The 21398-nt window shown below is 35.3% G+C and overlaps 1 protein-coding gene and 1 long non-coding RNA gene across 6 annotated transcripts; one reads left to right on the top strand and one right to left on the bottom strand.

Annotated features, from left to right (window-relative positions):
• Nucleotides 1-6711: 6711 nt before the first annotated feature.
• LOC120071702 lies at nt 6712-8045 on the bottom strand. Its single transcript, XR_005480314.1, has 2 exons — nt 7729-8045; nt 6712-7619 (listed from the first exon to the last, which is right to left on the bottom strand). It is a non-coding gene; the product is annotated as an uncharacterized LOC120071702 (long non-coding RNA).
• A 2484-nt stretch (nt 8046-10529) lies between these two features.
• Nucleotides 10530-18559, top strand: LOC120071047 (probable magnesium transporter NIPA6). Of its 5 annotated transcripts, none has more exons than XM_039023045.1 (10): nt 10530-10984; nt 11091-11147; nt 11227-11241; nt 11434-11524; nt 11852-12012; nt 12104-12231; nt 13317-13454; nt 16052-16144; nt 17632-17752; nt 17864-18559. In XM_039023045.1, exons 1-10 carry the CDS (start codon nt 10855-10857, stop codon nt 17989-17991), a joined length of 1062 nt encoding a protein of 353 aa, XP_038878973.1. In that variant the 5' UTR covers nt 10530-10854; the 3' UTR covers nt 17992-18559. The 5 variants fall into 5 exon arrangements, with proteins under 5 accessions (XP_038878973.1, XP_038878975.1, XP_038878974.1 ...); XM_039023047.1 differs by having other exon boundaries at nt 10532-10974; XM_039023046.1 differs by lacking the exon at nt 11227-11241 and having other exon boundaries at nt 10533-10984.
• The last annotated feature ends 2839 nt before the right edge of the window (nt 18560-21398 follow it).

Below are 21398 nucleotides of genomic sequence, written 5' to 3'. Positions count from 1 at the left end.
AGAGGTCGTAAAGGTAGTTTATGCCACTTCAGGATTTGGGGGTGTCCGGTCCATGTGCTTGTGACTAACCCGAAGAAGTTGGAACCGCATTCGAAAGTTTGCCTCTTTGTAGGCTACTCCAAGGAAACGAGAGGTGGATACTTCTATGATCCGAGTGAGAACCAAATGTTTGTTTCTACAAATACTATCTTCTTGGAAGAAGACCATATAAGGGATCATAAGCCACGAAGTAAGCTTGTTTTACGTGAGAGTTCTAGTGAGACTAAAACTACCGATGGTTCAACAAGAGTTGTTGAACAGACTGACAAATAAACAAGAGTTGTTAAGGTCGATACATCTAGTCAACTAGCTCAAGAGTTGAGATTGCCTTGACGTATTGGGAGGGTTATGAATCCATCGGATCACTACATGGGTTGAACTAAAGCCTAGAACATCATTTCTAATGATGGGGTCTAGGATCCATTGTCTTTTAAGAAAGAAATGAAGAATGTTGACAAGGATGAATAAATTAAGGCCATGAACTAGAAGATGGAGTTTATGTACTTCAATAACGTCTAGGAGCTTGTGGATCCACCCGATGGGGTAAAACCTACTAGGTGTAAGTGGATCTATAAGCGAAAGCGAGGTGTAGATGGAAAGGTCCAAACCTTTAAAGTTCAACTCATGGCAAAGGGTTATACCTAGGTCGTGGGAGTGGACTATGAGGAAACTTTCTCACCTGTTATCATGCTCAAGTCTATCAGGATACTCCTATCCATAACCACATTTTATGATTATGAGATATGGCAAATGGACGTCAAGACTGCCTTTCTTAATGGTAATCTTGAGAAGACCATCTCATGGCTCAACCAGAGGGGTTCGTAGTTTCAGATCAAGAGCAAAAAGTTTGCAAGCTTAATTGGTCCATTTATGGGATGAAACAAGCATCTAGATCATGGAAAATTAGATTTTACAAAAAGGTCAAGTCGTTTTGCTTTGATCAGAACGTTGATGAGTTTTGTGTTTACAAGAAGATCATCAACAGCTCAGTATCTTTCTTGGTACTATATGTGGATGATATCCTACTCATTGGGAATGATGTAGGATTTTTTACTAACATTAAGAAATGGCTAGCTGCCCAGTTCCAAATGAAAGATTTGGGTATGACACAGTATGTTCTAGGGATACAGATCATTCGGGATCGTAAGAACAAAAGGTTAGTCTTGTCTCAGGCATCGTACATCGATCAAATGTTGATCAGATACAGAATGCAGGATTTCAAGAGGGGTTTGTTACCCTTCAAGCATGGAATCGTTTTGTCTAAGAATCAATGTCCTAAGACACTTCGAGAGGTTGAGGAGATGAGACGGATTCCCTATGCTTCAGCTGTTGGAAGCTTAATATATGCAACGTTGTGTACCAGACCTGACATTTGCTACACAGTAGGGATTGTCAGTCATTATCAGTCCAATCCAAGATTTGATCACTAAACAGCGATCAAGACAATCCTCAAGTATCTTCGGAGAACGAGAACCTACATGCTCGTGTATAGAGATAAGGATCTGATCCTTACCGGATACATAGACTCTAACTTTCAGACTGATAGAGATTCTCGTAAATCGACATCGGGGTCAGTGTTCACTCTGAATGGAGGGGTTGTAGTGTGGCGAAGCATCAAGCAAGGATGTATCGCAGACTCCAATACGGAAGCCGAATACGTAGCCGTTTGTGAAGCAGCTAAGGAGGCTGTTTGCCAACCATTCTCTATTGTGATAACAATAAGGCTATGGCAAATTCAAAGGAGCTTCGGAGTCATCGTCGAGACAAGCATATAGAACGAAAATACCACTTGATTAGGGAGATTGTGCATCGCAGTGATGTGATAGTCATGGAGATTGCGTCAGAGCACAATGTTGCTGATCCATTGAATTCGGGCGCAACACCTTCACTTAAATATCGTTTGAAACTTGGTCGCACAAGCTATAGTACGCCTAAGACCAAAAGCGTGCCTGCGAAAACACAAAACTTAACAAATTATTAGATTGTAAGTCCCTGGCAATGGCGCCAAAAACTTGATGTGGGAAAGGAAACTTTTAATTTGTTGCATTAATGGATATGCGTTGATGGTCATACCCTGATCATATGTTAATCTGATGAATACGTATTAATGGTGTATGCGATGATCATACGGTAATCTAAAGAATATGTAGTATGCATTAATCGTGTATGCGATGACCATGCATTCCTGTCATAAGTTTTCTTGCTCTCTCGCCAAGTATAACGAGAACGTAAGTTTCTTGGGATCATCCGAGGTTGAACACGAGGACTTGCAACTAAGAGAGGAATGTAAAGTAATGCGTTTGAGATAGCAAATAAAAATAAAAATAAAGAAGTTGATTTCTATGCGCTACTCCTACTCCTAGCTAAACAAACTGAGCAATTGAAGTTTGACTATGAGAATTAGTAGAGATGGGGAAACTGTTAACGCGTAATGAGATGCATGGAGAAGTAAAGTTTAGGGGAAATTTCACCAAGTTATTAAGTTTGGTCGCAAGGGTAGCTCACACACTAATGCATCGCATACCTCTCGGTAGCCAGCCACATGTTTATATCTTTATAACGCATGGTTGCATTGAGCATAAGATTATTCCTATCTCTAGGAACACTGCTTACTTTGCTTAATGAGTTCCACTACTTACCCTCTTGGGCAGTTGGTTATAGCTACTCTGCTCATAGACAAGCATTACGATAACCTTGCACTAAGCAAAGAGGATTGACTCACTATACTCGCACAACGTACACCTCTCGGTGGTTTGCTACATACGTCATATCTCTATATCGCATGATTGAGTATGCGATAACTCTTGCAATCTGCGCTTAACTCATTACAATGAAAGTAAAAGATGACAAAGTAGAAGAAGATGATGAAAATGATGTTGAAGGAATTGAAGAGATGCATTGATTATAGAATGTATTAATGTTTTAAGCCAAAATGTAATACAACACAGAGGTGAGAAGAGAGATGGATGGCTAGATGTAGGCAATCTCTTGCTTCCATCAGATGTGTGTCAAGGTTGCCGGTGGTGCAATGGATGGGCAGTGGAGTAGTCTCTCTCGAGCTCTATCTCTGAAGAAGATCCAGTCGTCAATCGGAAAGGGTTGTGGGAATGAAGAGCTCTCAAAGACTGACTACTCATACTCTCATCTGGGATCACAAGAATTTGCCTAAGGCAGAGTTCCAGATGCTTTGAGTGTGGGCTTCAAGGCTCTATTTATAGAGCTCAAACGCCGACAGCTTTAGTAATCCCACTCTGAATCATTACCATTCCTGTCGCGGTAGGTGAAATGTCATCATGATCTTATCTCTTTGATACTCCCAAGGCAAGCGTTAATGATTGTTTCTTCTTAAGTATCAACGCATTCCACCCACTTTGTGATCATCTTCTATCATGGCTATCGCTCTGTAGTTGCAGCATTTCATACGACCAACTTGTGTTCATTAAGATCAATGCATGCGATCAACTTTGTGATGGTTTGGGATCAACGCATGCGATCGATTCCTATGACAGCTACAAGATAGACAATTTGACGTAAAATAACGCATGATATAAAGTTAGCGGGGATTTTTAGTTCTGATCATCGCAAGCTCATTTTTCCACTATAGCTCATTTTTTCACATGAATCCTTAGCAATATTAATGCATATTCTGCTCATCAACCCTCATAATTCTAAATAAAAGGTTGCAATAGCTTGTATTTCTACAAGCTATCACATAGCAGGCATCGCCAAGCATTGATCGAATGAACTTTCCTCTTCTTCCAAAAAAGAACTTCGTTTTCTCTAGAAAACACACCAAGAACAGCACGAGCGGCCCAAAAATTTAAATACATACTCAATTGCATTTAAACACCCCAAAACATGGGCCCCTACAAACCAATTTGTAAATTAAAAGTGATAATCTAAATAGTCCAATCCTAAAAATATCCAATAATCGCAAAACCATATATTCCACAGAACATTCATCACATGAGTTATAGAATGCAAAATCCCACTAGAACACTATAAAATTAATCCAAAATTTTTAAAAATATTATGACTAGAAACCTGTCTCTGATACCAATTGAAGGAACCATTAAAGGTCCTTAAGTGGAAGCATGGGATTAGACCCAAACCCAAAATTTACAGAACATAAATTTTACAGCAAAACATATAGGTTATGCATTTAAAAGATAATTGCAACATACTTTAAAACATAGATTACAGAATAGAAAATGGGTTTAAGAAACCTTACCCTTGAAAAACCCTTCTTCACGAGATTTCTTCTCCGAATCTTGTCACGTACAATCTCGAACCCTCTAATCGTAAATGAGGACACCGCCATGAATGTTACCTCTGTATTCTCTGGGTGAGAATCCAGGAGTTTTGTGGGCTCTGGCTATTTTGGAAAAGAGGGAATTTTGAAAGAGATGAGAGAAAAAGATGGGATTCATATTGTCTAACAACTCTACTATGGATCTCTCTTCTTTTTGTGAAACCACACTAGGAAGAAGAACAACTTTTTTCCCCCTCTAGCACGTATTAGAGAGAAAAGAGGAAAATGATTTTTAAAATAAAATAAAATAAATCAATTTAATATATATTTATATCATAACTACCTTATCATATAATATATATATATATATAAACTATATGTTATATCAAATATAACACATAATCTATAGTTTCTATTCTCTCATCAATGACATTTAATATAAATCCTATTTATATTAAATTTAATTATATGAATCAAATTCATATAACTAATATTTGAATCATATTAAAATATTTATTTCCTCTCAAATAAACTTTATATTATAATGTATCAAATACATTATAGTAATTATATCATATATAATTAGATTAAATTAATTATATCGCATATAATTAATTTCCTCAATTAATTTGAACAATTCAAATTAATCCAAAAATTGATTCTCATTAATTCTTATTGAGCTACAAAGGGGACCTCATATACTTGTAGCTTGAAGCTCCAACGGTACGTGAATAATTAATTAAAATCCTTTAATTAAATTATTCACTATTCGTTAACTGTCGGGCACTCACTAAAGACCGATAGTTGCACTCTTCGCACAACAGATATATTTTTGTATTTATTGGATATAACCAATCAATAGTACAATGACCTTTCACAAATTGTTCGTAAGTACAGCTGGGCCAAAATTACCGTTTTTCCCCTATAGTTACATCTAACTCCTTAAGTACTACCGATCCATCTAATGAACAATAAATCATAGTCCAACTTTGACCAAACCCCTCTCGGGCCAGGAGAGGGTGTGGTGCCACATTGTTCAAGTCTCAGAATCAGCTCATAAGGAACATTAGGGAAAGAGTGAATTCCTTCTTGTGTAGCTGTGTTCCCAGCTCCCTAATCAAATGAATCCCCCAAATGGTAGGCTTGTTGAGTCGGTAATCTTGCCACTCTCACTCATACAAATCAAAGGACCGCCTTCATAGGTAGGAGTTCACAACTCGCTCAGGATTCAGGTCATGTTACCTATGGTCATCCTGGTGAAATGTAAGTCTCTATTATGAACGACTTTATATAATGAGACTAAACATTTCGTGGTCCGGTCTTATACAAAATCCTTTGTATAGAATATCCCCGCTAACATGTCTCCACATAAATGATCAAGACCAGATCATTTGTAGTACTTTACAACAATTGTAACATCTACAAAATGGGTCATACTCGTAGTGTCACTAGGATAAAGTATCCAGCCTTATCCATCTACTACAGACCATTTAGGTTATCACTTAAACATGATCCATCTGTATGTCTCTACATACATGTTTAAGCTACAAGATAACATTGGATATTAGTTTATTAGTTTGTGGTTAATGTAACTAATTTTGAAATAAAACATCACATATTTTATTACATAAATAAAATGTTTGTACAATACAATTACAAACTATAGGACCCTATGAGATTTAGGGCATCAACCCCAACATGTTTATGCAACCAACTTCGGTACCTACTTTGATAACCACTTTGGTGTCCAACTATAGCAAAGACCAACTTCGACCCCCAAATTCAACATCAACCATCTTTAGAGACTAGCTCTGACAACTCCCTTCAGCAGCCAACTTTGACGATCACCATCAACGACCAGTTCATAGTGCTTAATAGTCTTCTTTTATAGTAATTTGTATAAATACCCAGCTACCTGAGACTTATACTAGGTCATTATTATATGCATGCATACTTCTCAAACACCCTTCTTGTGAATTGACTAAAACCAAATGAATGTTATAAAACAAATAACTTTTAAATAACTGAAAATCTTGATCAGGGTACCCTTTAAAAAATAAAACAACACTGAAAAATTTTATCTGAAACATCTAACAGTGCATAAACTTTTTTTTTTTTTTAAATTAAATTTAGTACATCAAGACTGGAATTTAAAACATGAAAGCATGGAAAAATAAGCGTAAGCATTTGTCTAGTCTTAATAGCATGATCATGGATTCTTTCTGTCATTCGCGGGGTGTTCTTACCCTTACTTGAAAAACATAACATAATAAAGAATAAGTATAAAATGCTCAGTAAGTAACCACACTATCGGGGTCTGATTATGCATACACATCTGTAAACGCATGCATACTGGTGGAACAACATACTATATTTCATCATAGAAACATGAGAACATGAAAACATGGAATGCCATCTGGTGAACAATTTAACCCATTCTAGCATATATCTGGTGGCTCAAAGGCACACAACATGGTAGGAAATGCATTGATTCTTGGAGCTAAACATGGTAGTGAATCCAAAGGATCACAGTGCTGAATATATTAGTGAACCCGAAGGATAACGGTGTTGTACATGGTAGTGAACTCGAAGGATCATGGTGCTGAACATGGTAGTGAGCCCGAAGGATCACAAAAACATGGCTAGTGTTAGAAGGCAATTGCCACCCACTGAACATGAACCATATAGTATTTATCTACGGGTCCCACAACATAATCATTACCACAATCTCACCGTCCTAGCATGTGCATAACAGAACCATTCATACATATAACATATTCTTAAGATCTAAAACATACTTCTACATTCACTTAATCCAAACTGAAACTGAGGAACTAATGTTGCTGGCACAAAGGCATTCCAATAGTAAAGTCATTTACCTTGATATTAAGCCGAAATAATAATTCTGCAGACAATAACCTTCTCTATCTAACTTCACAACCTTGAACTCAAATCTAGGCCATGATCCAAAAGTTAAATTAGATCTATGAGCCTAGTTTCATGCATTAATTTACCCAAACCATTCCAAATGATTTTACCCAAATTTAGGTCGTAACCAATCACCATACTAACTAAAATTTAATCCAAATTAACCTTACCCAAAGTGTGGCTTGAAATCTCAAAATCACTTCCAATTTCCAAATCATGGCGAGGCTAAGCCACCTACCAATACTTAACAATTAGAATCCCAAATCTACGGGTAAAGCTAAAATCCAAACTAAAATTGAATGGGTAACCAAGGTTCACAAGAAAACTTGCCTAAAACTTACCAAAATCTTGTTGGAACCAAACCCGAACTTGTTGGACAGTGATCAATAACGCTCCCAAACTTCAATCGAAAACGCAATGGGTCAACCAATTAAAGCAAAAAAAAAAAAAAAAAAACTAATGGGTAAACAAGACCTTCAAGAAATCCAACCAAATTAATTAGATCTTACCCCAAATCTAAAATTTTAGAAAACCCAAAGGTCACAGCAGTGACGACGATAACAGATGGTCTCGACTAGGTGTGGTGGCTAAAAACAAAATCGAAACCACACTCACGGAAACAATGCTAGACGATGATGACCCAGATTCGGCATGAACGACGCCGATAACTGCTAACGTGAAGCGACTAGATGGTTGCGCGTGGGTGCCCAAAATGCAGCGTTGTTTTCTTTTTCTCTCTATTGTGTTCAACATGAGAACAGAGGGAAGAAGATGGAAAGTCCAAGAGTTGCGGGCCTTGACTCTCGCTTTTAATTTTTTCCTTCCTTTTGACTTCAAAACCACACACATACATATTTAAGTACATATATTTAAATTTTCTATATTCACTTTCCTTTTCCCTTTTTGTTTTCCAGTCTCAAATTCCTCCGAACACTAAACTTCAAAATTCCAAATCTCCAATTAAATTAAATCCATGTTTTTCCCAGTTTTTAATCACCTAATATTCAAATTCAATCATCTTAATACGTACTCAATTAACTCCAAATCCCTCAATTTCGTTCACTTTAAATTCAAAATCTAAATCTTTATCTTGCTTATTTTAATAGCATCAAAATTTCCAAAATACACCCAAATAAAAAAAAAATTAGGATGTTACAATTTGACATTAAAAGAAATATTTTGAGTTTAGAAAATCAAACAAACTTGTATATAAAAAACACTTTTGAGATCAACTTGTGTAACATTTTGAAGTAGGGAGACCAAATGGATACTAACCCCAAAAAGATATTTTCCTTTCTTATACTACTTTTGATTTCTTTTTTTGTAGTTTAATTCTTAAAAAATGAATTAATGAAATTAAATAAATCAAGTTTGCTGTAATTGAAACTGGTGAGGAACTATAGGAAATTAACATATAAAAAACGTAGGGAAAGGATTAGTTTTCAGATTGTTATCTAGTTCTATCAAAGAAGAAAATAAATTCTAATACAAACAAAAGATTTAATTTTTAAAAAAAAACCTTTTTAACAATTAAGTAATTAATTAAAAATTTAAGGGTCAAAATTCAGATTAGTTTCAACAATTATTTAAAATGGTTGTCAAAAGTATTGACAAAAATAGGGTGATACTAAGAGGAGAGGAAATCATGTACCCGGTACACTAGTACCGTGATTCACCTCATCCCTTTGTGGATAGCCACGTTAGTATCGACTGTGCATTACTGGTGAGCGGGGTACACAATCCTTTCTTCTTATTTTTTAATTTCCTAAGAAATGTAGGATTTAGGTTCTTTTTTGATTATGGTATTTATAAAATAATTAAACATGTTAGCGGTAATATGTAAATTGAGACATATAATATGAAAAATGATTAACAAAATAGTATTTAAATAAAAGTACATAGAAAGTTAAAAATATCATTACATTTCAAAAACTCATGTGCCACACGATGATTGTAGCCCGTAAGTGAGTCCCTTGTCATATACATGTACCTAGTATATGATTGTTATTTGGTAAAGATTCTCAGAACGAGCGAAACGTGGATTGGGTACATGACTTCTTAAAGACGTGTACCTGATCCACGATTAAACAGTCCCATTATTTTCTTCTCAATCCTATTTTGTTATTAATTATTAAAATAATATTATTTTTTAAAAAAAAAATCTCGAAATTCCATACATTTGAAAGTTTTGAGGCCCAATTTTAATAATTGTATGAGTTTGAGTGTCTTAAACATCTTTTATCTCTTGATTACAAATATATATCTTAATCAAATTGAGTTATGCACAAATTAAAGAATCAAGTTCAATTAATTTATGTGGTTGACAAATATGATATTTAAGGTATCATTACTTGTAATAAAAAAATAATAAGAAAAAACCTAAACCAAACTAATATAATCTGCACTTTAAACACAGACTATTATAACCTCAACTAAAATAGTATGCATTCCAAACCTAAACTATTATCAGTATTATAATTCATATACTATTACAATCCATAATAACGCCTCAAACAACCCAATGTCTCCCAACTCGTCCTACCACTCAACCCATGTGATGATTTTTATTGTATTTCTCACTCTCCCTTCCCATATTTTATGGTTTCCTTCATGGAAATGAAAGGAAAAATAAAATAAAATAAAATTCAACCAACCACTAGTAGTTAGTTTCGAGTTTTATATATTTATTTTTATTTGATGAATGACCATTTCACGAGCCTTTTTATAATTAATGATCAGGAAGCCTAACTTTTATGTTTATATTAGAATATACTACTGCATTTTATAATAACCGTGTTAGAGATAATCATGAATGTTGTAATCCTAAAGTGATGGTCATATTTAACTTTGATGTGCTTTCTCCATGCATATTGCAATGGAGTAGAGAAAAATGAAGATCGCAATAAACATTACGTTAGGACTACGATAGACATGATCATTCTAACTCAAAGTATTATAGAATGTTGTAGTGTAGTGTTGTATTATAAGATTAGATTTTATAAGTTTGTGAGAGACATGTCATTCATCATTTAGAGTTGAGATAGGAAAAAAAATCTTAATTTTCCATCTTCCATGTGGCTGGTCGCTGTCGACAGTTCGATAAATAGAGACAAAAGAAGTATACTAAAGTGGATGGTATCGGCCTTTCTCATCTCAAAAACCCATCAAAGATTTTTGACATTCAAGATCAAGATAAGGAGATCGTGTAATTAATCGTATGGTTTACATTCGAAAATGCTGATTTGATTATATTATATTATGACATCTGAGGTTTTCGAAATACGCAAGCCACTCACCGAATAATTTCTAACAATTTTTTCATTTATTATTTCTTGTCCGTCGACCGTCAATCGCGTGGCACGGATGTGGATCCTATTGGCCCATTTCTATCCTCACGCGACAAAACGCAATTATCCGTCTGTACTGATGATTGATGAACATCGTCAACGTGGCGACTCTGTTTCGCAGCAAAAAAAAAAAAAAAAAAAAAAAAAAAAACAAAAAGGAAAAGTGGAGTATTATATTGGAGGAAGAAGAAGATGATGATCTGGGTTGTAGATACGATTGTGATTGGTAAGTAATTCGATGATGAAAAGGAGAAGAAGAAGAAGAAGAATAAGGATTGAATTATCGAGATGGGTTTTAGCGAAGACAATCTGAATGGGGTTATTTTGGCTTTGCTCTCAAGTGGGTTCATAGGGGCAAGCTTTATTATCAAGAAGAAGGGGCTTAGAAGAGCGGCAGCAGCATCTGGGGTCAGAGCTGGTGAAAATTTTTCTTCTGAATGGACTTGATTTGGGTTTTTTGTTTCTTGATATTTTTGGGGTTTGTTTGGAATCAGATGGCCTTGTTGGTGCTCTTATTGTTGTAGGTGTTGGTGGATATACTTACCTCCGTGAGCCTCTCTGGTGGATAGGCATGATTATAAGTGAGATATTCTTTCTTCTTCTCAAGGGGCTTTGATTTTTTTGCATTTAGATGGTTGATATCATGATAAATTTTCACAGGTTTTCTTATCTTGGGTATGTGCAAGTTTTGTGCACCATGTATATGAATGAATTTAAATTCGACTGATTGGTGATTCAAACTTCAAGTGATTTCCTGGACATGATTCATTTTCCCTTTCTTTTCCTTGCATTTGAAACTTCTGCTTTATGATTTCATATTTGATTATATTCATGCAAACCTCAATATTCTTATTGTTTGTAATCCAGTGATTGTTGGTGAGGCTGCCAACTTCACTGCATATGCATTTGCCCCTGCAGTTGTCGTGACGCCTCTTGGTGCATTAAGCATAATTGTCAGGTATTTCTCTACTTCTCGTCCACTATGCTTGTTCTTTCTCAATAGAGTGTTTAGAGGTGTGGATAGGGACCCTAATGAGGTTCCATGTTTCTCTTTGAGGTTTAGTTTCGATAACCTTTTGAAATTATTCTCTAGGTAACATCTTACTTAGTTGGAAATCCTTTCTCTAGTGGAGTGTTTCCCCTGGGATTGGTTTTTTTTTTTTTGTATGCCCTTGTCTTCTTTCATTTTTTCTCAATGGAAGTAGTTGTTTCTAGGAGGAAAAAACTCATCTTCATGTTAGCTTTTAGAGTTTTTTCTTATATTCTTCAAATGGGATTTTTCTAGTGCTGTGTTGGCTCACTTTATCTTGAAGGAGAGGCTGCACAAGCTTGGGATTTTGGGCTGTGTTATGTGTATAGCAGGTTCAGTCATTATTGTTGTTCATGCACCAAGGGAGGTTCCCATCACTTCTGTACAGGAAATATGGAATATGGCAACACAGCCAGGTTAAATGTCTAGCTCGTGGCTCCTCCTATTTTGTTGTTTAACTTGTCATATATGAGCTTCATGGCTGACTGATACTATTTTGTTTTTCAGCCTTTTTGCTATATATGGGATCTGTGATTGTATTGGTTTTTATTCTTGTCATCCATTTTGACCCTCGGTGTGGGCATACCAATGTGTTGGTGTTCACTGGAATTTGCTCGCTGGTGGGCTCCCTCTCGGTATGTCTTGTCTTAGTATAGCATCGAGTTTATATGAATTCCAATACATTTCATTGTTCAAACTAAAGCATTTAAACTTATGAGATCTTGGCATGAATGGCAACTGATCTTGCCAACAACTTGTTGCACCTTCAAGTGAATTGGCTAAAGGAAACTCTAGTTACAACCTCGTCCTCGTAATATATCTACTTATCCTCCCTCTCCCTCCATATTTCTTTGTTATACGTCAGGATAACCCTTCTTTGAAACACTTTGGTAGTGCTCCGAGATTCTGAAAATAATCTGGATGTGAAATGTCTAGTTAGGAACCTATCTCTCCGTGGCAAAGGGGGATGAACATTATAAATTCTTCTTACAAAGGAAAGCATAATTCATATATGGGTTTGTCAACCCCCCTCTTATGAAACCCATTTGGATCTGGTAATTCACTGAAGGGAAGAACCTTCACTAGTCCATTTGGCTTTCGAGTGTATGTTTAAATGCATCAGAAAATGTGCATAGACAAGAGCTAAGACTTTACTTTCATGCACTCACAAGATCCATCTTATTGCCCTGATATCTCTTCCTTCATAATTGATAATTGTTACTTTGAACTTGAGAGTTCTTTGTTTTAGTTGAAGGATCCAATATTTGCTTCTAGCATGTTGCAGATTGTGATATTTCTGTCCTATTTAGGACTTCCTCTGTTGCAAAACATACATATATGCTCAGTACAAGCACTTCTCAACTTTTTCTACTTGTAGTTGGTATCTTTATTATCTTAGCACAATGGTCTTTCTTTAGTGTAGGTGAAGAATCAAACCTCTAACTTTAAAGGAAGAAGTAGATACATTAACCACAGAGCTATTTGCTTATTGGCATCTAAACTCGATAGCCTTATTTGAGGTGTCTGATTAAAACTAGTTAGTTCATGAGCCAAGGATATTTAATAAGAAAACAGTTTCTTGGGCAAGCTTCCCTATCAACCTTTTTCCTAAATTAAGTTGAAATGATAGAAGGCTTGCTTTCTCATTCTGTCAATTGATTTTCTGTATGCTTGTAGTCTATCTCAAAGTAAGTGCTGATATCATCCTGAATATTTGCAGGTTATGAGTGTTAAAGCCCTTGGGACATCATTGAAATTGACCTTTGAGGGGAAGAACCAACTAATCTTCCCCGAGACGTGGTTTTTCATGTTGGTGGTTGTAATATGCGTTGTTATTCAAATGAATTACCTCAACAAGGTTGGCAATTGTACTACTCTTTTATTGTTCATAGACTGGCATGTGGTTGTTCAGCTTTAAAGGTCATGTTTGAGTTTTCTGTTTCACAAAATCAAGTAGTGACTAGTAGGTGAAATCCTCTTGTTTTATTTCTTTAGGCTGGTAACCATTTCGCTTTTTATTTTTGAAAATTAAGCCTATTTCTTCTCAATTTCTTACGTTGATTTGCATCTTTCTTAAATACAAAAGTTGAATTTTTAGCCAAATTTCAAATTCCAAAACAAGTTTCTAATAACTATTTTTTTTTCAAAATTTTGCTTGGTTTTTGAAAGCGTTGGTAAAAAGTAGATAACAAATCAAGAAATTTGGAGGTGGAAAGGAGTGTTTCTGAGCTTAATTTTAAAAACAAAAAAGCCAAATGATTACAAAACGGGACCTTATTTATTCCAAGTTTTCCCCCCCTAGTCTCTTGTTTCTTTTGCTCACTTTTCTTCAAACACTCCTGTCCAGGACAAATAAAATTTTCTTGGCTTGTGAAAGATTGAAACAATCAAATGTTCTTTTTAACATTATAGCTGGCTTTGTGGAAATGTTGAAGGAAAGGAAGAGATTTCATGAATTTAGTTACTTTCAATTCTTGTATCCTTTCAAAACGTGTTTGTGAATATTTTTCCCTAATGATCTTTGTAACATCATGATTGAGGGAATGGAACTTAAACAAAAATTCTCGATTCATGCATGCAAGGGTCCAACACCTTTGGTGCCTGCAATTTTACATCTCTATTAGGACATCAGTTCTTTCTGTGAATTCATTAGATAATTCTATTCTGTCGCTTCATCATTAACTTTAAAGTTATTTCACATACTTTAGTTCCAAGAGAAAAACTTGACTCGCTAGATCCCAACATTCTGAAATGAACTAGAAAGGGCAAAAATTCCACCTCCTGAAGTGGATTTGGACCCCCCCATGATCTTCCTAGAATCTATACCTTCTACCCATCACCACAACAAAAGAAGACATCTCCTTAAAAGATAGAGAAATTTTAAGGGGAAATATTGGAAATGACTTGTTAGATTATATAATATTATTTACATTTACCTATCAATCTAAGCTTTTAGGTCAATTGATGATTTAACATGGGAATGTTATTTTATTTGCTTCCCAATTAATATTGATTTCTACTTGTTGGGTCTTCTACATATTTCAAGCCCATAAGCAATTGGAGTGTTAGATGATATAATATTAAATTTATCTTTACCCATTAGATTAAGCTTTTGAGTCAATCAGTGATTAAATAAACTAACTTAAATCACAATAATCCATCAACCTTCTAAGATAAACAATCGCCCCACTTGCTCAAATTACCAGACATTTCACAGGTGCGGTAACAACGTCAACTCCAAATTTCCCAAGGGAAAACCAAATACTATATTGGCCACTGAGTCACACCAACCATACATCCGATACCATCAGCCACACTCTGGACCTTTGAGATGTTGCAGTTAATTGTAGCCAGTGGATTTGGCTGAATTAACCTTCAAAGATGTAAATAATTTTGAGGAGGTTTTTAGAGGTGACCATCCCAAAGAAAATAGGAGTGTCTCGGGGGAAAATTGTTGGTGGTTGATATGAATGCCATCTCTACCAACGTTATGAGCAGCAAAACTAGATTGATAAGAAGGCTACTAAAAAAAATCAGTTAGCGATTGAGAAAGAAAGGGAGACAAGGGAACCCTCTGATGAATGCCTCTGGAAGCGAGAATCTAGTTTAGACTAGACCCCTCTTGTTAAGAAGAGTAGCAAAACTAGTGGAGGAGACATATGGTCACATCCAAAGTCTGAATATGGAATTAGTTGATGTTTACATGAACTGGATCAAATGCTCATAACCGATTATTATTAGTATTTATAATCACACTGGAATTAATAGATGATATTTTTATTTTATTTTATGGGTATTTATTAAAGATATCAAAGGTAACCATTAAACCTCAATATCAACAAAATATAACCATTAAACCTCAATATCAACATCGACTCTCTGATTTACGAATATATTGACAGATATTTTAATCCTTGATAATAACCAACAAAAAGAGTCCAAATCCACTTCAGGAGGCCTTTCCACATATTTTTGCCCTTTGTACATTTCAGAATGTTGGGATCTAGCGAGTCTCTCTTTGCATATAAAATCCTCTATTTCCTAATCTGCAACTCATTAAGGAGGGCAGTAACCAATCATGGTTGATATCAAGATTTGAACTTCATTTGCTTATGTGCTGTCCTCTATTTCCTAATCTGCAACTCATTATGGAGGCCAGTAACCAATCATGGTTGAAATCAAGATATGAACTTCATTTGCTTATTTGCTGGAAATATGGTTGGTTGCAAGTGGTGCAAAAGAGAAATCATATCCTTGATGAGAATTGAAGTATATAGAATCCAGTGGTCTTATTTGCTTTACAGATTATTCACTGAGAACTCTTGCCGTTGATATAGTGCTCTCCAATTTCTCAATTCATTCATTGAGTTAAATACTGAAAGTTGGGTTGCAAGTAGTTTATGGAACATCAATGAATGCCTCTTATTCGTATTTTGTATTATTTCTGTTTTACAGGCACTTGACACATTCAACACTGCAATTGTCTCCCCGATATACTACGTGATGTTTACGACACTTACAATCCTTGCAAGTGTCATAATGTTCAAGGTATGGAAAATCTGTATATTGACACAAAAATTTAAGTCTTCATTTGGCGTTGGACATTTCACACTTCATTGGGCTGGAATCACCCTAGCTTAGGGCATTACAAAATCCTGTGTGTTTTGCTTGAACTCAAGAATAACTGAGGCATGCATTGAGATTGCACTAAAAATATATAGCTTTTTATTTAGTATTTTTAGGAAGTACGAATTATGTCTTAAGGCTCCATTTTGATAACCATTTGGTTTTTGATTTTTTATTTTTGAAAATTAAGCCTATAAATATCACTTGCATCGATTGGTTTATATGTTTTGTTGTCTAGATTTTAGGCATGTTTTCAGAATCAAAACCACATTTTGAAAACAAAAAAAAGTAGTTTTCAAAAACTTGTTTTTGTTTATGAAAATTGGCTAAAAATTCAAATGTTATAAGAAACTATTAGTAAGAAATCGTGAGAAAATACACCATTTTCAAAAACCAAAAACAAAAAACAAAAATCAAATTAGATACCAAACGTGGCCTAAGAATTCAGATTCTTCATTGGGACTCGGAGGATCTCTCTCATTATTTTGGTATCTTCCTGATGTAGTTTTAATGATTTTAACCGAAAAGAAGTCTGAATATAAGGGAACAACTATGGAACTATTGTGTACTCTTGATCTGCGTGAGAATATAATGAAAGAAATTTGGGAAAACACCCTTTTGTCCCTAAATTTTGAGTCTTATTTCTATTTGGTCCGTGGGTTTCAATTTGTTATACTTTTACTCTTCAGTTTTGAGTTTAATTTCCATTTTTTTCACTAGGTTTCAAAATGTTGCATTTACATTGAGTTTTGAGTTTTGTTTCCATTTGGTCCCTATCCCCTAGATTTCAAGATTTACACTTTTACCTTTGATTTTTTACTAAAACCCACTTTCGAAGTCTATAAATTAATTTAAAATGATTAAATTTATTATAATTAAATTAGTTCTCACTAATTTTTCATCATTATTAAAATTAATTAAAATTTTTCACATCATAATTATCTTAAATAGTTAAAGTTTGTGCCAAAGACCAAAAGTGAGCATTAGTAAAAACTCGGGGGTAAAAATGTAAAATATTTATGCCTAGGGATTTTTCTCCTTTTTTTTCTTTTTTTTTTTTTTTTAGTTCAACACCATGTAGGGTGAACACTTAGGGGCCAATTAAAAACTAAACTCGAAACCTATAGCAAAAATTTAACTTTTTAAAACCTAAAGTCCAAACGGAAATTAAGCTTAAAACCTAAGATTAAAGACTAATTTTTGACATCTCAGTACCAAATGGAAACTAGACTTAAAGCTTAAGGACCGTAAGGTACTTTCCCCAGAAAATTTTGAATTCGGATTCATGTGCTTGATGAGGAGGTGCGCTAGGATGGTAGTTTAGCTTCATTTCATTCTCTCTTTATCATGAGTTTTTCAAATCTAAATTTAATATGTTAAAAGTGCTTAGAAATACACTTCAACTTCAGGATTGGGATGGCCAAAGTGGAGGAACGATCATATCTGAAATATGTGGCTTTGTTGTTGTGCTTTCTGGTACCATCTTATTGCAAGTTACAAAAGATTTCGAAAGAAGCTCATCCTTCAGAGGTATGTTAAAGAATTTAATAAAATTTGCATCATAGAGGGGAAATATTTCACCTGCAAATGTTATGAAAATCTGTAGACTCAAAATCTTTGGTGTTTGGAATTCATATGCAGGCACTCATACCCCAGGTTCCCCTTCGTTATCTACTCGGCTCTGCACCGGGAATGGAGAACTAGCAAAGTATAGTGATGAAGAAGTGCCTCCTGAGGAAATCTGTTTGAGAATACAAGAATCATATTAGTTGTTCTCCCATCTGATACATATCTTCTCAGTCAAAGCACCATACCGGAGGAACTGTCACGTAGAAGCGATCATGTTTCAACCAAAAGTTGAGCTCAGAATTAAATGTTGCATTGCAGGTAAATGATCAGAAGCTAGTCAGCTGGTTGTCATATGGGCCTCGAAGTTTCATTGATACCGGTTTCATTGTTTAGTTCCAAACATTATAGAGATTTCCCATGGGAGGCTAGTTTCACTTAACAAAAGGGATCCTCACAGAAGACAGATTGGGTTTCAGAGGAAGCTTCAGTTTCCATTTCAGTGTCTGCATAGTGAAAAAGTGGATGACTTACATTGAACTGTTTCCTTATGTAGCTTGACATTGCATGCTTTGCTGTTCTCTTCAGGGAATAGGGGGGTTCTCCTGTTTTTCATTTGACACAAAAATTGAATTCATGTACATAGTAATTCTTTAAATGCAGTTATATGAAAAGATCCAAACTTTCATCAGTATTGCTTAAATGAAACTTGGACTTTCAAGGAAGAATAATAATAATAAAGCAGAAACGGATGGGCTGGCTTTAGTTTGACTCTGATTCAAATCTTTGTGTCTTCTAAGAATTCTAGTCAACAAAAACGTCGAAAACGAGCCTTTCAAGTCACTAGAAAACAATCGAAGGAAGGCTAGCTGAATTGTCTTTAAGACTTCTAGTCTACAAATGTCTATTATTGAATTCGCTTGATCACATCACTCGCTAGAGTCTAGACAGTCGAAGGTTTTTACTCGTCCACGTTATTTAAAGATAGTTATACATTCGTGAGATCTTGTGATAGGTGCTAACATAAAGACAATATCTCCAAACTTCATGCACTCCCTCTTGCTCCCATGTTATAGAGGTTGAGTTGTTTAATGTATGGAGTAATTACTTTATGGGCTCCTTTTCACCCTTAGGATCTGTTTGGGGCACTGAGTTAAGATAAAATGTCTAGAGTTTATATGTCTATGTTTGGGGTGCAGAATTATTTGGTCTAAGTTCATATGTCTGTGTTTGAGATGCAGAGTTGAGTCCATATGTTTGAGGTGCAGATTGAGTTCATATGTTTGGATATCTGATTCAATTTTTTGGATTCTAAATAATATGTTTTTATGATTATTATTTTTTGTTTTGAAATTTTTTTATTCACTAATTCTACCTATCTTTATTTGAATAAAATATGGATTACAATTTTTTTCTCTTAATTTTTAAAACTTTTCTTTCTTTGGTTCTTTTTTGGGCTATGAACAACAATTAATCCATTACATTTCTTGTAGAAATATGGTTAAATAAAATGAGAAACTAAAGTAAAATAATTTTTTTTTATTCTAGCTAATTTTTCTCCATGAATTTCATTATCATCTTATTTTTCTTATTTTTTTTCTTCCTATTGTTGCTCTATATTTTTACTAGGTTATGGATTTTTTGATTAAATTAACCCCATCATCGTAACAATCAATGGAATGTCACCACATTTCTTCAACAGTTTCACTTTCATTTCTTCTAAATTTGGAGGATCATCAGAGAAAAAATCTTTATTTTTCACTAATTCTTGTTGGAAAATGTTCCAAGAAAAAATTTTCATTTTATGGGTTTTTTTTTGTTATATGTTACATACTTTTCAACTATATACATACTTTTCGTTTAAATATTCTTAACAATGTTTGATATGTGAATTCAATATGTATAAATATTGCACTTAATGTAAACGAAATAATATTTTTTTACATAATCAACAACCCTACCACATACTTTAACAGTCATCAGTCTTATAATAGTCGGAAGTGGTTGTCAAAATTAATTATCGAAGATGATTTTTATTGGAGTTTGTAGTCGGAGGTGGTTGTCGGAGCCTGGTCGAAGTTTGTCATCGGAGGTGGTTTTCAAATCCTGAAGTTGGTCAGTGAAAGTAATCGTCGAAGTTGATCATCGAATATGATTTTTGCTGGAGCTTGCAGTCAGAAGTGACTGTCGGAGTCCGAAGTTAGTCGAATGAAGGTGGTATTAGAGTTGGTTGTTGGAGTTTGTCGTTGAAGGTGGTTGTCGAAGCCTCGAGTTGGTCGTTGGAGTTGCTCGCTCAAAAGTGATCATCGAAGGTGATTTTCATCGAAGTTTGTACTAAGATGTGGTTGTCGAAGCTTACGAAGGTGGTTAGAGTTGGTCATCAAAGTTTGTTGTCAGAGCCAATTGGTTGTTGGAGTTGGTAGCGCGAAGGTGGTCGCCGAAGTTGGGTCACCGAAGGTGGTTTTCGGAGGCCAAAATTGGTTGTCAGAGTTGGTCGCGCGAAGGTTGTCGAGCTCGTAGTTGGTCGTCGGAGCTATCACGGAAGGTGATTGTTGGAGTTCGGATTTTTATTGTCAGAATTGTCATTAGAGATGGTTATCGGAGCCTGAAGTTAGTCGCCGGAGTTATCATTGGAGGTGATTGTCAGAGCCTGGGGTTGGTCGCCGAAGTTTTCATTGGAGGTGGTTTTCGGAGCCCGAAGTTAGTTCTCAGAGTGTAACAGTGGCCGATGGGTGGAACCATTAAAAACATGGGAAGAAGGGAGAGTTGGGTGAGTTAGGGTGAGTTGGGGTGAGTTGGTAAAATATACCAACTCAACTCCACCAACATTTAAAGTTGGTGGGCCAAACAATGAGTTGGTATATTATACTAACTCAACTCAACTCATGTTGGTGAGCCAAACACCCCCTTTAGATTGTTATTTGTATATACTCGTTGTAGATTATGTCTCAAAATCGATAGAGGCTATAGCCATTAAAACTAATATAATGATGCTCACATTGTATTAAAATTTGTACACAAGCATATTTTCACACGTTTTGGCACTCCAATAACAAGTGACTGGAAGGGGGGAGGGGCCTCACTTGTGTAACAAATCATTTGAGTCGATGATGGCTAAGTATGGTGTTAAACATAAAATTTCTTTGGCATATCATCCTCAAACTAATGGTCTGGTTGAGGTTTCTAATAGGGAAATCAAACATATCTTGGAGGTAACTGTTTGAACAAAAATATGAAATAGGACCTTTAAGCTCAATGATACATTTTGGTCATACCAGATAGCCTTAAAAACACAATTGGTACATCTCCATAGAAGTTGGAAAGACGTGTCACTTACTTGTTGAGCTCGAGCATATAGCCTATTGGGCCACAAAGAAGTTGAAGATGGACCTCTAGAAGGAAAGTGAGCATCGATTGTTAGACTTCAATGAGTTGGAAGAGTTTGGTGCTCAACAATATGAAAATGCCAAACTGTACAAAGAGCGGACTATGAGATGCTATGACTGGTTGATTCTGCCAAGGTAATTTATACCTGGACAGAGAGTTTTATGATTTTCTTTTGTCTATATTCGTTTCAAGGTAAGCTGAGGACAAGATGGTTTAACCCTTT

Source organism: Benincasa hispida, chromosome 2, assembly GCF_009727055.1.
Source record: "Benincasa hispida cultivar B227 chromosome 2, ASM972705v1, whole genome shotgun sequence".
NCBI lineage: Eukaryota > Viridiplantae > Streptophyta > Magnoliopsida > Cucurbitales > Cucurbitaceae > Benincasa > Benincasa hispida.
Note: the sequence above shows the minus strand (reverse complement) of the source record. Positions and strands in the feature narration are given on the sequence as shown.

Bases quoted from the DNA above. Each gene is read 5' to 3' on its own strand.
- LOC120071047 (XM_039023045.1), top strand. From the start codon at position 10,855: ATGGGTTTTAGCGAAGACAATCTGAATGGGGTTATTTTGGCTTTGCTC. The intron at 11,525-11,851 runs GTATTTCTCTAC...GGATTTTTCTAG, and splicing joins GCATTAAGCATAATTGTCAG to TGCTGTGTTGGCTCACTTTA. The intron at 17,753-17,863 runs GTATGTTAAAGA...ATTCATATGCAG, and splicing joins AAGAAGCTCATCCTTCAGAG to GCACTCATACCCCAGGTTCC.